This window comes from Phascolarctos cinereus, unplaced genomic scaffold (assembly GCF_003287225.1).
Source record: "Phascolarctos cinereus isolate Bilbo 61053 unplaced genomic scaffold, phaCin_HiC Scaffold_3;HRSCAF=262, whole genome shotgun sequence".
Taxonomy (NCBI): domain Eukaryota; kingdom Metazoa; phylum Chordata; class Mammalia; order Diprotodontia; family Phascolarctidae; genus Phascolarctos; species Phascolarctos cinereus.
In genome coordinates, this window is record NW_027555736.1 from 31572233 (window position 1) to 31587682 (window position 15450).

General features: G+C 46.2%; 1 protein-coding gene across 1 annotated transcript in view; it reads left to right on the forward strand.

Moving 5' to 3' along the window:
- Nucleotides 1-15450, forward strand: part of LOC110200071 (uncharacterized) — a 120588-nt gene that overhangs the window by 17741 nt on the left and 87397 nt on the right. Inside the window, 3 exon segments of the mRNA XM_078150753.1 lie at nucleotides 9215-9250; nucleotides 11014-11040; nucleotides 14126-14152. Coding sequence (XP_078006879.1) covers nucleotides 9215-9250; nucleotides 11014-11040; nucleotides 14126-14152 — 90 coding nt within the window.

Here is a 15450-nt window from a genome sequence, read left to right on the forward strand (position 1 = left end):
CAGCATTTGTCACGGGAAGAGGATTCATTATAAGTCTTATGCCCAGCCTAGCACCAGTGGCCTCCTGTCTCTGGCCCAAACCTGCCTGTCTCATGATCATTTTACAGAGGAAGAAACTGAGGCCAGGAGAGAGGCGGGGGCTTGCCCAAAGATAAGATTAAAAGCATCCAAGCCAGGAAATGAACTCAGGTCCCCCAATTCCAAATTCAGTATTCTTTCCTCTCTTCTATGGCTGCCTCTCATTATCACTTCCATTAAGTCAATTCCAACAGGAGGGCAAAAAGGTCCCTTCTCATCTTCAGACTTCCTCTTAGAATGTGGACCCCAGAGGGCAGCAACCTTGGCCTAGAGATGATGGCTAGGTGACAAAGGGGGTTGTTTTTGTCTGTGTGCATGCGCATGTGTGTGAAGACAAAGGGCACCTTTGTTTGCCATTAGAGGGTTAAGGTCAAGTGGGGCAGGACCCTGCAGCCTGGGTCTGGAGGGGAAACAGGTGGTTTTTCACTTAGCTGTGAGAAGCCCTGAATTAAGTGCTGCTAATAAGAATCAGCTTTAAGAGTTCCTGGGGCCAACCTGTCCCAGACTCTGGAGAGACTGATGAATGGTTGGACCCAAAGGGGAAACAGGCCTAGGTCCTTGAGAAGACAATGGCTTACATTCTAGCAGCAGGCAGTACTTGGGGGTGGGGTGGGGTTAATGGATTTATGCTAAACCACTGAAGTGAGTGTTGCTGGAGCCTGCAGCTAAGCCTGTCAGTAGCACCTCAGGAAGTTAGGGGAAAGCTCTCCTGTCAACTGAATCCATCCACTACTCGGGCACTCCATTGTCCCTAAGACAACCAAGAGGGGGATCAAGCTTTCCACACCTCCTACGGGGGGGATGGTGTGATGGCAGGAGAGAATTTCAAGCAATGGACACAGGTTTGAATCTCGCCTCTGCTCCGAGGAGGCTACACTTGATGGAGACCAAAGTGACAAGCCATCTTGAAATGCTGTGTCCTTCCCAGCCATAAGATGTGCTTGCCGTGTACATCCTCCACTGGGATGGTGAGATAATGACCCAGCTGGATACCTTATTACACCTCTGGCTGTTGAGGATGAAGTCACAAAATGTCAACTCTAAGAGGAAGCCCAGAAAGCACTTAGTCCAGTCCTTCCATGAGCAGAATTCTCCTCTATAATCACCTTGACAAGTGGCCATCAGGTCTTCACGTGAAGAGCTCTAGTGATGGGAAACTCACCTTCCAAGGCAGCTCCCTCCACTTTGGAATAGCATTGGATGTTAGGAAGTGTTTCCTTCAATTGAGCTGAAATTGATTTTCTGAGGCTTCTATCTGTCACTCCCGGTTCTACACTCTGGAGTCAAAAAGAACAAGATGAATGTCTTCCGTATCACAGTCCTTTGGCTACTTGAAGGCAGCTGTGGTGTTCCAGCTAAACCTTTTCTCCAGGCTAAACAATCCCCATTTGCTTCAATCCAACTCTTGAATAGCATGTTTCCATTCTCTTGTCATCCTGGCCACCTTCTTCACCTGCTCAGATTTATCTTTTAGCAAAAAGGAACACATTCCCATTCTCCCATTGGATAGAAAAGATTCAGAGCAGGGAAGAGTTAGCATGAGCTTGGCCATTCGTAGTAGACGAGATGGCCACTGGTTCCCTTCCAACTCTCAGTTCCTGTGATTCTGAGTTGCTGACCACTAGCACCTAATGGGGGTGGGATCATTTGAAGACCAATGATTGAAACCAATGACTAGGGTTCAAGGGAGGAATATTCCGTGGAAAGGAGGCACCAGCAATCAGAGAGTCAATCAACAAGCATTCATTAAGCTCCTATTATATGTCTGACTCTATGCTAGGCAATGAGTACCCAAGTACAATAAATGAAACCATCCCTACTAGTGCAGAGCTTCCATTCTAATGAAGTAAAATACATCAGAAGTCAAGCTTAGTCAAACCAAGGTGTAACAGAATTCAGCCTCTGAACTTCTATTATTAGCCATATGCCCTTGGGCATGTCAATCACCTCTCTGAGATGGGGCCAGATGAGAGGGATCCCTGAGCAGGCATGTTTCATAGGCTTCAATCTAGAGGTCAAGAAAAAGCAAAGGATCATGGGGTCATGAATTTAGAGCTGGAAGGGGCCTTTGAAGTCATCTGGTCCAATCCCTCCTCATTTGACAGATGAGGAAACTGAGGCCTAGAAAGGGGAGGTAACTCACCCAAGATCACACGGGCGAATCATGGCAGAGCCAGAATTTAAACCAAGGGCATCTGCCTCCAAGCCCAGAATTCTTTCCACTAAGATAAGTAGATTGATGAGGTCTTCCTCTTCAGAACTGTCATTCTCACCTTTCTGTCTTCGGCCAACATGGGTAAGGACAGGGCCATTTTGGGATGAGGGCCCTGTTTGGACATGACTGCAACTTTGTAGCTTTTTTGATGTCCCAAGTACACCTACTCAATGGGCCTCTTCCAAGTGATTTGGAATTCATTGGCTTCTCTGTCACCCAGGCCTCAAGGGAGAAATGAGATTCCTGTGAACTTGGGGGGGGGGTTGTTTATGTGTGTGTGTGTGTGTGTGTGTGTGTGTGTGTGTGTGTGTGTGTGTATGGCAATTGGGGTTAAGTGATTTGACCAGGGTCACACAGATAGTAAGTGTCAAGCATCTGAGGCCAAATTTGAACTCAGATCCTCCTGACTCCAAGGCCAGAGCTCTATCCACTGCACCACCTACATGCCCCATGTGAAATCTTCAAAGGTTCATCATGGGTCTCCCTGAGGATAAGGAGTCCAGGGCTGGATAACCAGAAGGAGGCCATAGAGGGAGCCATGGATTCGGGGTTTAAGGACCAGAGATCAAACCTTGGTCTTGCTACACTTACAACCTTTCCTGGTTCCCCTTAATGCTCATGTCTTCCCTTTGGGATTGCCTCCAATTTACTCTTTACACCATACATGTCTTTTATGCGTGTGTATTATATACGGTGGGTAGATACATGTATTTGTGTAAATATAGTCATTTGCATGTTGTCTCCCCCATTAGAATGTAAGCTTCTTGAAGGCAGGGACTATTGATGCCTTTCTTTGTAACCCCAGAGCTTAGCACAGTGCCTAGTACATGCTTGTTGACTGACTATGTGACCTGGGACAAGGTACTTCCCCTCTCTAGACCTCAGTTTCCTCATTTGTCAAGAGAGGGAATAGGTCTAGTTGACCCCAAAGTATCCTTCCTTCCTTCTCTAAAGTCTAAGCTCTAAAATTCAATGTCCCTCTGATTTCTAGACATGCCACATTCCAACTTGGATGATGACACCTCTCTTCCCAAGATCCAGAGAGGGAGTTGAGGCTAGATCTGGTGACCGCGTAACAGGAAAGCCAGGGGCCAGACCAGTTTCTTGACACATTCCTTGGGGCATTGGCCCTGATTAGAGTTCCACCCTTCCTCTCTGATAAATGGTGTCAGACCCAAGAAGAAGAAAGAAGGGAGACACACAGGCAAACAGGGAGGTCCCAGAGGACAGACAAGCCCTTCTGCCAAATGATTTTCTCATTTCCCCTGAAGCAGAGGGGATCCCAGCAAAAAGCCCTCCTTAAGCTTGGACTTGAGAGGTGTTTCATGCTGACAGAGCAGCTGCCATCTTTTTAGAAATGGGATGAATATCTATACAGCATCCAGGAAAGGGGATTGAGGATGTTTCTTGGAATCTCCTGCTCCTGACCTTTCGTCAAGCCTTTTTCAGTGTTGAGATTAATTTTTGGCCTGGCAGAGGGGAGAGCAGCTGAAAGTTTACATAAACATTTCTAAGGGCCAAACTGAACTGTTTCCGGGTTTTCTCCTCAAAAGCTATTCTTAGCACCACTTGTCCTCAAGAGAATCCTGAATAGATGAGGGAGGGCCTTTTGATTTATGAATGGATTCCCCTCCCTTCCTAACCTTTGGGAAGTCTGCCATGAGTAGGTTCCATAGTACCTCTCTGGCCTCTGCTTCAGCTTCCAGACAGTGGGTGGGGTGGGTTGGCTGGGTGGGGTAGATTGTCTGGGTAGGTGATATACATCAATTTATAAAAAGAGGTCATTAAGTCCAATATCTCCCTATAGAGAAATCCATAGGATCATGGGATTTTGAGCAAGAAAGGACCTTAAAGTCAGGTGAAGGTTAGAGTTAGAAGTAGAGATACTGATCTCTTTTAATCTGAAAGGATTCAGGTCTGGTTCCATACTTAGGTTCTGTTCTAAGGAATTACAAGCCATTTTCTAAGAAATTTCAATGATTACACCAGCTGGCTGGGCATCCTTTTTGTGCTAGGCCATCAATATCTAGATCAGAGGCATGGGCTCCAAATTGACAATTTGCTGAGCCCAGAACCAAATAGGAGGAGGAACTAGAAGCGATGAAGTGTCAAGTAAAGATTCTTGGAGTCAAGGAAGCCTTGGCTCCTATGTGACTTGAGGCAAATCTCTTAACTTCTCTGGGCCCAAGTTTCCTTGTGGGTTGGATTATATAAGGTCTCTTTCAGCTCTAGTGATTCATAGGGGCTTGAGATTAGGCTGGACCCCATTTAGGAAGCCACAAAGCAGTTTCAATGACCCCAAGCTTCTTGCAACAACCCATCTTGTGAACACCACTCTTCTTCCAGAGTGCCATATGTCTGAGAAGTTTGGAATTACCACTGCCTGGTAAACAGCCTCTTCCCACTGATGACTTGCACATGAGAAAGAACATAAACTACTTCATTAAGGCCTGAAGAAGGAGTTGGGGCTGCTGGGCAGTGAGAGTGAAGAATAACAGATGGACAGCACCAGGATGGACGTGATATTCCAGAGACCAGAAACGGCTCCACCACATGGAGTCAGTGTTTATAAAGGATCTCTGAAAGAACCAGATTTGACCAGGGAATGGATTCTGATCTCCTCCACTGAAGGGGCTTGGAGGGGGGAGCACTGCCAAGACCCCATAGCCTGGGAGCTTCATGGGAAATGACTACAATACTATGTCCATGAAAAAGACCGTAGAGAAGAGAAGGCCAGTGACTTTTGTTTGCTGTGGACTACTGTCATTGAGCTTGCTTCCTTAACTTGTTTTATGTGGTAAGATGCGCATGTAACAAGTCAGCATCCATGGTGGTCCCCACCTGCCCCAGACCAACCCAGATTTGTCACCCAGAGCTGACATTGGTAAGAGAAGTCGGGAGAAGAGTAAACTTGTTTAAAAAATCACCCTCTCCCTTTAGATCCAGAGACTTGTCTCTTCTCCCAACCCCAGGCTGAAAGGGCTAACATGAGGGTCTGGTGCCAGAGGTCTTGAGACAGGCATGGCTGTTCACAGGTTAAAGCTATAGAACCATGGTGCCACATTAGGGAATTCCATCATCACGGTTGTCAATTAATGATCCCTCTGCAAGACAAGTCAAGGACCTCAGGAATACAAAGGCCTCACTTATACCAGGAGATTTGTAGCAATACTTTATACATTGGCAAAGAACTGGAAACAAAGTAGCTGCCCATCAATTGAGGAATGCCTAAACAAATCATTGTTTGTGAATGTAACTGAATGCTACTACAACATAAGAGGTAATGAACATGAAAAATACAGAGAGGAATGGGAAGACGTATAAACTGATGCAGAGTGAGGGAGGCAGCATGAAAGGTTACTGATTCTAGGTTCAAATTCCACCATTGACACTTAGCTGTGTGACCCTGGGCCAGTCACCTAACCTTATTTGGCCTCACTTTCCTCATCTGCATGGTAGGGTTGGCCTCAATGGTTTCCGAGGTCTCCTCCAGCTCTAGATCTGTGATCCTAAGCAGAACCAAGAAAGCAACATGCCCAATGGTTATAGTTGAGTAAGTGAAAAAATAAAACAACAAAAGAAACTGAACACTAATGATAATCAACAAGCTTGGTCTCAAAGAGGAGATGAGACAATTTACCTCCCTCCCTTCATTGAAGAGGTGAAGGAAAGAGTGTGAAAATTGCAGCTGCTGGCAAACTCAGTGGATGTGTTGAATTAAACTGGGTTTTTTCCCATCTTTCTTTTTTATCCTTTGTTACAAGGGATGGATCTCTGGGTAGGGGAAAAGAGAAAAATACCTTTGGAAATGAAGATGATATAAAAAATAACACCCCACCTGCTGAAAATCTCACAGACAAATGTTGTAAACTGGGACAGCTGAGTATCTTAGGAATTGCCATCACCACCACCCCCCTAGCCTTAGTTAAAGAGAGCCTCAAGATCTGTTCCCCAGTCCCTAAATCCCATGCAATGTTTCCTTCCTCTTCTCCCAGGCTAAGGCTAACTACAATTTCCAAGATGCTCAGCTGTCCCAGTTCCCAACATTTGTACTTGAAATTTTCAGCAAGTGGAGTCTTACAAATATTAATACATCTTCCCCTGAAATCATTGATACTTTTTTTTCTTCCACTGAAGTCCTCCAAATGCCTCTTGGTGGTGTGAGGATGACTCCAAGCTCTCAGAGGTGTAAGGATCTTATGTGCTCTACCAAGTCAGAAAGCCTTCATCACAATGACAGACTGTGTGTGTTATCTGAGGACCTGCTGGGAGAAGGTGTAGGAGCTCATCAGTTGGTAGCAGCCAACGAGCAATTTTTTTTTCAGCTACAATTCTCAAAGACCATGTACTAAGTTATGGTAGGACTGCACTATCCATTATTTCATTCATTCGTTCGTTCGTCATTCATTCATTCATTCACTCATTCATCCGTTCAACAGCCCATGCCAGTGAAGTTACAGAGCATTGAACTATAACAATACGATGAGTTCTTACATGACTGCTTCAAGGATCCAAGGTATGGTCAGCATGGCAGCTTCCTCAGCCGTTGCAAAATGCCACCCTCTCCCCACTTTAGTTGGTCTTCATGACCTTCTGGGGCTGAAAAAAAAGATGCATTCCATGGTATTCAAGTTTCTGATAATGAGGCTCCATTATTCTAATCCAATTCATTCTCAGTGTTTTTCCAGAGTGTTAGGAATGCCTGTGGGGCAGAATCAGGTAGTGCATAATGAGCTGGCCTCAAAGCCAGGAAGATCTGGGTTCAAGTCCTGCCTCTGTGGGCACATCCTGGCTGTGTGACCTCAAGCCAGTCACTTACCTCTTCTCCATTTTAGGCAACACTGTAAGGCTCTGAGTTGTAGAGAAGATGCTGGCCTGCATTGGAAGAGGGTGTTTCCCCGCTTGGAAGTTCCTTATGCCAATCAAGTCACAAGCCCAGTTGCTATCCTGGAGACTTCCAGAGCCTCTGAGAACCTAGGGTCGCTTTCTCTGCCAAGACCTTTTTGAGGATTATATGAATATGTAATTACAGTGATAGATAATAATAGCTAGTATTTATATTGCTCTTCTAAGGATGCAAAACCCTTTACATGTTCAATCTCATTTGATCTTCTTAATAACCCTGTGAAGTAGGTGCTATGATTATCCCCATTTTATAAATGGCAAAACTAAGGCCAAGAGATTTACCCAAGCCATGCAGTAAGTGTCTGAGGGAAGATCTGAACTCAGGGCCTCCTGTATTCATTATACCACTTAACTGCCTCTAGATAGAGCTTTTGTTATTGTTCAGTGTTTAACTCTTTGTTGACCCCCTTTGGGGTTTTCTTGGCAAAGATACTGGAGGGGTTTTCCATTTCCTTCTCCAGCTCATTTTATTGATGAGGAAACTGAGGCAAACAGAGTTAAGTGACTTGCTCAGGGTCACATGACTAGTAAATGTCTAAGGCTAGATTTGAACTCAGGAAAATGAGTCTTCCTGATTCCAGGACTGGAGCTCTAGCCAGGGAGCCACCTAGCTGCCCTAGAGAGACCTAGCAATGCAGTGTGTACTAATGTGATGGCTGGGATTCTAGTGCCTTGAATTTGTATAATGGTAAAGGGTTTGGTGGTACTTCTGCATGTTTGCTCTTCAGACCCTCAAAGTGCCTCTTTTGTGAAGGTGGGACATTCTCCCCACTTCCAGATGAGGAAGCAGGCTCAGGATGGCTAAGTGACTTTCACCCTGTACTTATGTGGGGTTGGAGGCAGATCTCAAATGTTGAGTTGTCCACTTTGCTATTATCTTATCCCTTCTACTCACAGCATAGACCCACTGAATACTAAAGTTAGCACCCTGTGCCCCCAGTTCAATATTGGCCCGTCTCACTGAGCCCTCCTGCTCAGCCTATGTGTTACCCCAGGATGCAGACTGTGAGATACCAGCTCAAAAGAGTTGGGAAATATCTTAGAGAAATCTTCTGATTCAACCCTCTCATTTCACAAAGAAGGAATCTGAGAGAGAGGAAGTGACTTGCCCATGGTCAGTCACACAGCTGGCCAGGGCTCATACTTAGTTCTCCTGATTCCCCATCAAGTCCTTTTTCCTTCCTACTATTTTGTCTTTCATAAGGGCATCTTGAGTGCTAGGATACCCCCTTGAACCTATCATCATCTCCTTCCCCCCAAAAAAATTTAAAATGGAGACACTTGCCAACCGAGGGCAGGACCATGGGCACATGTGTGAGGCATGCTGGGTATGCCCTGACACATCATAGTATTTCAAAACAAATATGATCTCTTCTGCCTCATTTTTAAAAATTGTATTTTTAAAATAAAATTGCTAATTTAAAAATTAAGGTTAGTTAAATTTTCATTTATTCTAATGAATAAAACTAACAGCAATTATGATAGAGTATTTAATAAACGTTTGCATTTTTAAAACATTCTTAGTTACATTACTAATGAAACATGCTGTGCATGCCTTTGGATAGGACTATGTCTTATCTGAACTTTCTATCAATCTCAATGCCCTGCAAACAGCCGGAGCTTAATAAATGTTTGTTGAATGAATTTCAGATGAATTCCTCCAGCTTTTCTCTCTCTGTGCCTGCCCTTCAGGCTCACTAATTTTACCTTCCCTTTCCATCATTCAAAGAGAATGTGTGGTCCAGAAAACAGCAAGGGGGAGAGTCAATGAACCTGGGTTCAAATCCTGGCACCATCACCTCCTGGTGTGTGACTTTAGGCTTGTCACTTTCCTTTTCTGGGTCTGTTTCCACAACTATACAATGAGAGGATTCAGCTGGATGATCACCAAGGTCTTCCCACTCTAGAACCCCAAGTTATTGTTGTAAGAAAAGGGGGCCTGGGGCCCCTGGGCGGGTAGGAGTTATCATCTCCCAGGCTTGCTTACTTTTCACTCTTTCTTTTTCTCCTTTTCAGGGTCAGCCTGGCACAAGAGGCTTTCCTGGATTTCCGGTGAGTGGGGATGGTTTCTGTAAATGCCCTTGCCCATCCATTTCAGCTGGGCCTCATTGCACTGAGTCGTCCCTTACATGGGCATTCCCCTCTGAAGCAACAGTGGCTCTTTCGTGGAGTGCTCTACTCCTCAGCCCTTCCGAAAATGAAGCCAGACTTGGGATAGCTCAGAGCTGGGACTGCTTCTAGTTGTTAGAGAGAGAGAGAAAAGGGAAAGAGAAAGCAAGCAGCAAAACCCAGCAACCTCTCTGCTTCTACTGAAGAGGCTGACCACCCCCAGCCTGGCCTGACACTGTCATTTTCATTATTGTTCAGTCATTTCAGGAGGGTCTGACTCGACGTGACCCCCATTTTAGGGTTTTCTTGGCAAAGATACTGGAGTGGTTTGCCATTTGCTTCTCCAGCTCATTTTACAGATGAGGCAAACAGTGACTTGCCCAGGGTCACACAGCTAGTAAAGTGTCTTGAGGCTGGACTTGAACTCAGGAAGAGTCTTCCTTACTTCAGGCCCATCATTCTATCCACTGCAGCACCACCTAGCTGCCCATGACAGTGTACTAAGGGACTCAGGAAGACTCACCCTGGAGGGAAGGGGCCCCTGACCTGGCTTGGACACAGAGAACAGAGATAATATTAGCTAACATTTACATGGAATTTTAAGGTTTACAAAGCCCTTCACATTTATTACCCCATTTGATCCTCATCACAGCTCTGAGTGCTGCTATTACTCTCAATTTACCAGTAAGGAAACTGAGGTGGACAGAGGTTAAGTGACTTGCCCAGGGTCACGCAGCTATCAAGTGTCTGAGGCTTGATTTGAACTCAGCTCTTCCTGACTGTAGGCCCAGCACTCTAGCCAGCTATGAGATCCAAGGAATGGGGAAGATGTCTGGCAGGCCTGGATCTGAATCCTCCCTCTGCCACTTGCTAGCCTTATGACCCTGGACAGGTCACTTAACCTCTGCTGCCTCAGTTTCTTCCCCTGAAAAATGAGAGGTTTGGACCTTCAAGGTCTCTTCCAGCTCTGTCTCTATGATCCTGAGGTCCTTTAACTTTGAACAAGTTTCAGGGCTGCCCTAGTTCTCAGCGTCCTCACATGTAAAGTGGAAGGGGCCGGGGGTTTGCACTGGTCTCCGAGGCCTTCTACCTTGAGCTTTGTTATGATTCTGGCTGCTTTATAGCTTTGGCAGGTAGAAAATGGGCCCAAGAGCCAAGTGTCAAGAACAGGGACATTAAAAACCACTAACCTCAAGTCCTGCCTATGAAAGGAGGGGCCTAGAGAATGAGGACACCCATAGTCCCACTAGCCATGAGAAGCAAGGGGCCACAGCAGAAGGACAGCTGAAATAGTGAGGCTCCAGATGGGGAGGAAAGGTGCTGGGAATTTTTTATAGACCTCGAAGGGACCATAGAGGTCATCTAAAGCAACCTCTTCATTTTACAAACCAGGAAACTGAGGCATAAGGAAGTCAGTGACTTGCCTGCCTTTACTCACAAGTGCCAGGGGCAGGCTTCAAACCCAGGTCTTCCTCACTCCAAGTCCAGTGCTCTATGCACTGTGCCATTTTTGAATGGTGGAGTCTCTGTTTGGGGACTCAGGGTTCCCCTCTGATGCACAATTTCCCAAGAAATTACTCTTCCTTATTGTCCCTCTTTGCAAGGGCTGAGTGGGCCAGGCAAGGTTCCCTGGGAAAGCTAAGGTGCTGATGTTTAAGGACACATACAGCCCATAACCAACCCTTTGCTGTCTTTCTCTGTTTCAGGGCCCCATCGGCTTAGATGGCAAACCGGTAGGTGGCTACTTTCTCCTTGGGCTTTTCACCTTTCTCCCTGATACCAGGTCACTCTGTTGGCTTCCCTCTGAGGGTCTCTAGAAAAAAATTAAAGGAAAAGTGTGGTTCTCCTTAAGGACCTAGGAAAGCAACTCTATCCTTGGAAGGGGGAAAGGAAGGGAGTTCCAGGGCTGTATAACATTTGGGAGATGACCCCAGTAGCCAAAGTCATCTCAAGAGCAGATTCACAAGCATATATCCGAAGGCACAGTGCCTGAAGCCAGAGATTTGCCAAAGGGGACAGTGGAAGGAGGGGGAGAAAGAGGGAAACATGTCAAGACTGGGCCGGGCATGAACTCAGGAAGGAGGAGAGAAGGAATTGCCCAGCTGAGGCTAGAAAAAACAGGGAGCTCATTCACGTACATTTAGCCCATGATCTTCTCCCCACCGACCCCATCACCCTCTTCACTTCTCCTGCAGCCCTAGAGCTCTATGTTGCCCCTTTTGGCATTTCTTTCCCTTCATTAAGAATAATTCACATTCCTGGAGCATTTTAAGGTTTCCAAAGCACTCTTGCCTCAAAACCCAGTGACATAGGTAGTTCGGGTATTACTGTCCCCATTTTATAGATAAGGAAAATGAGGCCCAAGTTGGGGAAGGGGCTGGCCCAAAGTTACCCAGCTAGGATTCAAAATTCGATCTCCAGATTCTGCCTGGAATATTAGAAAGTACCCTCAACTTGGAATTAGAAGACCTAGTTTCAGATCTCGGCTCTAACTCTTGCAGTTTTAAAGCAAACATTTTTTAAGCACCAACTGTGTACCAGACACTATGCTAGGCACCAGAGATACAAAGAATAGTCCTGGCCCTCAAGGAGTTTCCAGTCCATCAGAGGAAACAATATGTACATATTTAGGAATAGGGATAGTGACCAGACCTGTGACTTCATTGGGATAGGGAACTCCCTAGTGAGGAAACTCCTTCTACTGAGGCAGGTTGGAACCTTCTCTATAGCGGGCCGCATATAAGGGGGATACAAGAGATATACAAAGTAAATACAAGGTAACTGCCCTGGGGGAAGCACTATTACTGGGTGTATCAAGAAGAACCTCGTGTGGGAGGTGTACTTCCACTGAGTTTAGAAAGACAGTGAGGATTCCAAGTGGCCAAGGCGAGGAAGAGAGCTTTCTAGGCTTGGGTGACCTCCGTTCAGAATCGTGGAGGTAGGAGATCGGCTGTATTATGTGAGAATAAACCGATTGACCGATTTGACTAAACAGCCCAATATGAAGGAGAATAATGCAATTAGACTGGAAAGGTCAGCTGAAGCCGATTATAAAAGTTTTAAATGTCAAACAGAGGAGATTGTATTGGACCGTTAGATTGTAAGCTCCCTGAGGGACTGTCTTTCTTTTTTCTTATTTGTATCCCTGGGCTTAGCACAGGGCCTGGGACATAGAAGGCACTTAATAAATGTTTATTGAACTGGATTGGTCCTAGAGGCAAGGGGGGAAGCTACCAGGCAGGGGAATCCAAAGATCAGCCCTGGGCTTTAGGAATCTCCCTTTGGTGCTTGTGGGGACCGTGGAATGGAAAGGGGAGAGACCAGAGGTAGGGAGACCACTGAAGAGGCCATTACAGTAGTCCAGGCAAGACTGGGCGATAAGGGAACTGGGGTGGTGGCTGTGAGTGGAGAGAAGAGGACAGATGTGAGTGATACAGGAACAGAATGACAATGCATCAGAACAGATTGGACATGGGGATGAGGGGAGGGAAGAGAGTGAGGAGCCCAGGATGAGGAGCCCAGCATGACTCTAGGGTGTCCAACCTGGGGAACTGGCCGGTGGTGGTGCCCTCGGTAGAAGTTAAAAAAGGGCTGGGTTGGAAGTAAGAGGAGAACACGGGGAGTTCTGTTAGGGACGTGTCAAGTTTAAGATGGCTCCAGGACAGGACGAGTCCTGTGTGTGTGACATGTCCAATGGGGAATTGGTGATGCTGGACTGAGGGACTAGGTCTGGATATAGAGATCTGGGAGCCGTGTGCGTTGAGATGAACATTGAACTAGCTGGGTAACCTCTGGGCTAGTGACCTCACTGCTCTGTCTTAGCTTTCTCATCTACAAAAGTGGGAATAATAATATTCTAATGCCTACTTCACAGGGCTATTGAGAGGAAAGCATTTTCTAAACCACAGAGACTCCCCTGGAAGTGTTAGTTATCATTCTAGCTTCCATTCTGCCATGTTCCCCATCCAGAATGCCTTTAGTGGGCACTTTACCCTGGTATTACCTGGAGGGAAATGGTTTTGTAGGGTTTGTTTTGCTTTTGTGTGTGTGTGTGTGTGTGTGTGTGTGTGTGTGTGTGTGTGTGTGTGAAAGGGCATAGTCTGATTTTCTTACCTGAAGGGTCCCCAGATCCAAATCCTGCCTAGAGAAAGAAGTCCCAATGAATTAAGAATACCCACATTGCCACTCTTGCCAAGAGATGGTGAAACAGAGAAGGAGTAGTTCATGTGTCAAGGCCTATGTGGGCAGACAAGGAGTCAGCTCCTTCAGTCTCCCAGAGCTCCAGTGAGGAAAAATGCCAGCTGTCTTGGAAGCAAGACTGCTCATGGCCAGAGCCAGCTGGGCACCAACTGACTGCCACACACCACTGAAGATCAGGGAACCAGCAGTGGAGCTCATTCTGCCCTAGGATGGACTAACCCATGTTTACGGTTCAGCCACAAGGCCTGTGTGCTGTGGTGTTTTCCACTCAAGTAACCAGGATTCCTTAGCAGTAGCCTAGGTTTGGGGGAGGGAGGCAGCCTTCTTCCCAATACACACACATCCTGCGCTGCCCTTGATCCCCTATTCCCACCTCCCTAGGGCAGGCAGCTGCTCCTGTACAGGGCCTTGGGCATAGGAAGAAGGATGGAAGGAAAGGAAGGAAGAAAGGAAGAAAAGAGGAATGAAAGAAGGAAGGAGGAAAAGGAAGAAGGAAAGAAAGGAGGAAGGGAGGGAGGGAGGAAGAAAAAGCGGGAAGAAGGGAAGATGGTGGAGAGGTAGAGCAGGCTTCTCTGTTTAGAAATTATCCTGTCTGGCCCTCACTATCTTCTCTTTCAGGGCTACCCTGGACTGAAGGGGGAGATGGTAAGATCTTGAGCAGGGAATGGAGGGGTGAGGTGGTTCTCACTGGGTCATAGTTGAGGCAATTTAAAAACAATGAGTTCTCACGTTTGAAAAAACCTAACTCAGTAACTCAGGCTGTTCAGAGCCCAGCAGGGGTGGAGCCCCACTTGGGCAAGCTGGTTGGCCTTCCCTTCTTAGGATTCTCCATATGGAGTAGAAAAAGCACATTAGGCCTCAGGCCAGGGGTCCTGGGCTTCAGTCCTGGCTCTAATAGCCAGTGGCTGTGAGATCCTGGGCAAGTGAGTGGACTTAGTGCTAGAGAGGATCTTGGACCTCCCCCCCGCCCCTTATTTTACAGATCAGGAAAATGAGGCTTGGAAGAGGTCAGGTGAATTGCCCAAGGTTGGCATTCAATCCTGGGTCATCTGACTCAAGACCCCTGTATCTTTTACGTTCTACCACACTTTCATACCTTTCATGAACCAGATCTCTCTGAACCTCCATTTCCTCATCTGTAAAATGGGGATATTTGCACTACCTGCCTCATAGGGCTATCCTAAGAAATGAAAAGCATGCTGCAACTGTTAAAGCTCTGGTCCATGTTAGCTCTGATAATCCATAGTGGCTGAGATGGAGAAGTGAGTTCTGCTGTCCAACGACCTCTCCCTACCTCAGCCTCCTGGTCTGGGTGTGTGTGTGTGTGTGTGTGTGTGTGTGTGTGTGTGTATGTGTGTGTATGTTTGTATGTGCGTTTGTGTGTATGTGTGCTTGTGTGTGTATGTGTGTATGTTTATATCTGGGGGGGATGTCTTTATGTGTTTATATGTGTGGGTGTTTACATGTGGATATGGAGATCTGGGAGCTATGTGCATTGAGATGGACATTGAACTAGCTGGGTTACCTCTGGGCAAGTGAGCTCACTACTCTGTCTCAGCTTTCTCATCTATAAAAATGGGAATAATAATATCCTAATGCCTACTTCACAGGGCTATTGAGAGGAAAGCATTTTCTAAACCACAGAGACTTCCCTGGAAGTGTTAGTTATCATTCTAGCTTCCATTCTGCCATGTTCCCCATCCAGAATGCCTCTAGTGGGCACTTTACCCTGGTATCACCTGGAGAGAAATGGTTTTGTAGGGTTTGTTTTGCTTTTGTGTGTGTGTCTGTATGTGGGTATTTTTATATGTGTAGGGGGGTGTTGTGTGTGTATGTGTGTATGTGCTTGTACATGTGTGTATTTGTATGTGTTCATGGATATGTTTGTTGCCTATGTGTTTGTGTGTATATGTCTGTGTTTATATATGTATGTGTATGCATGT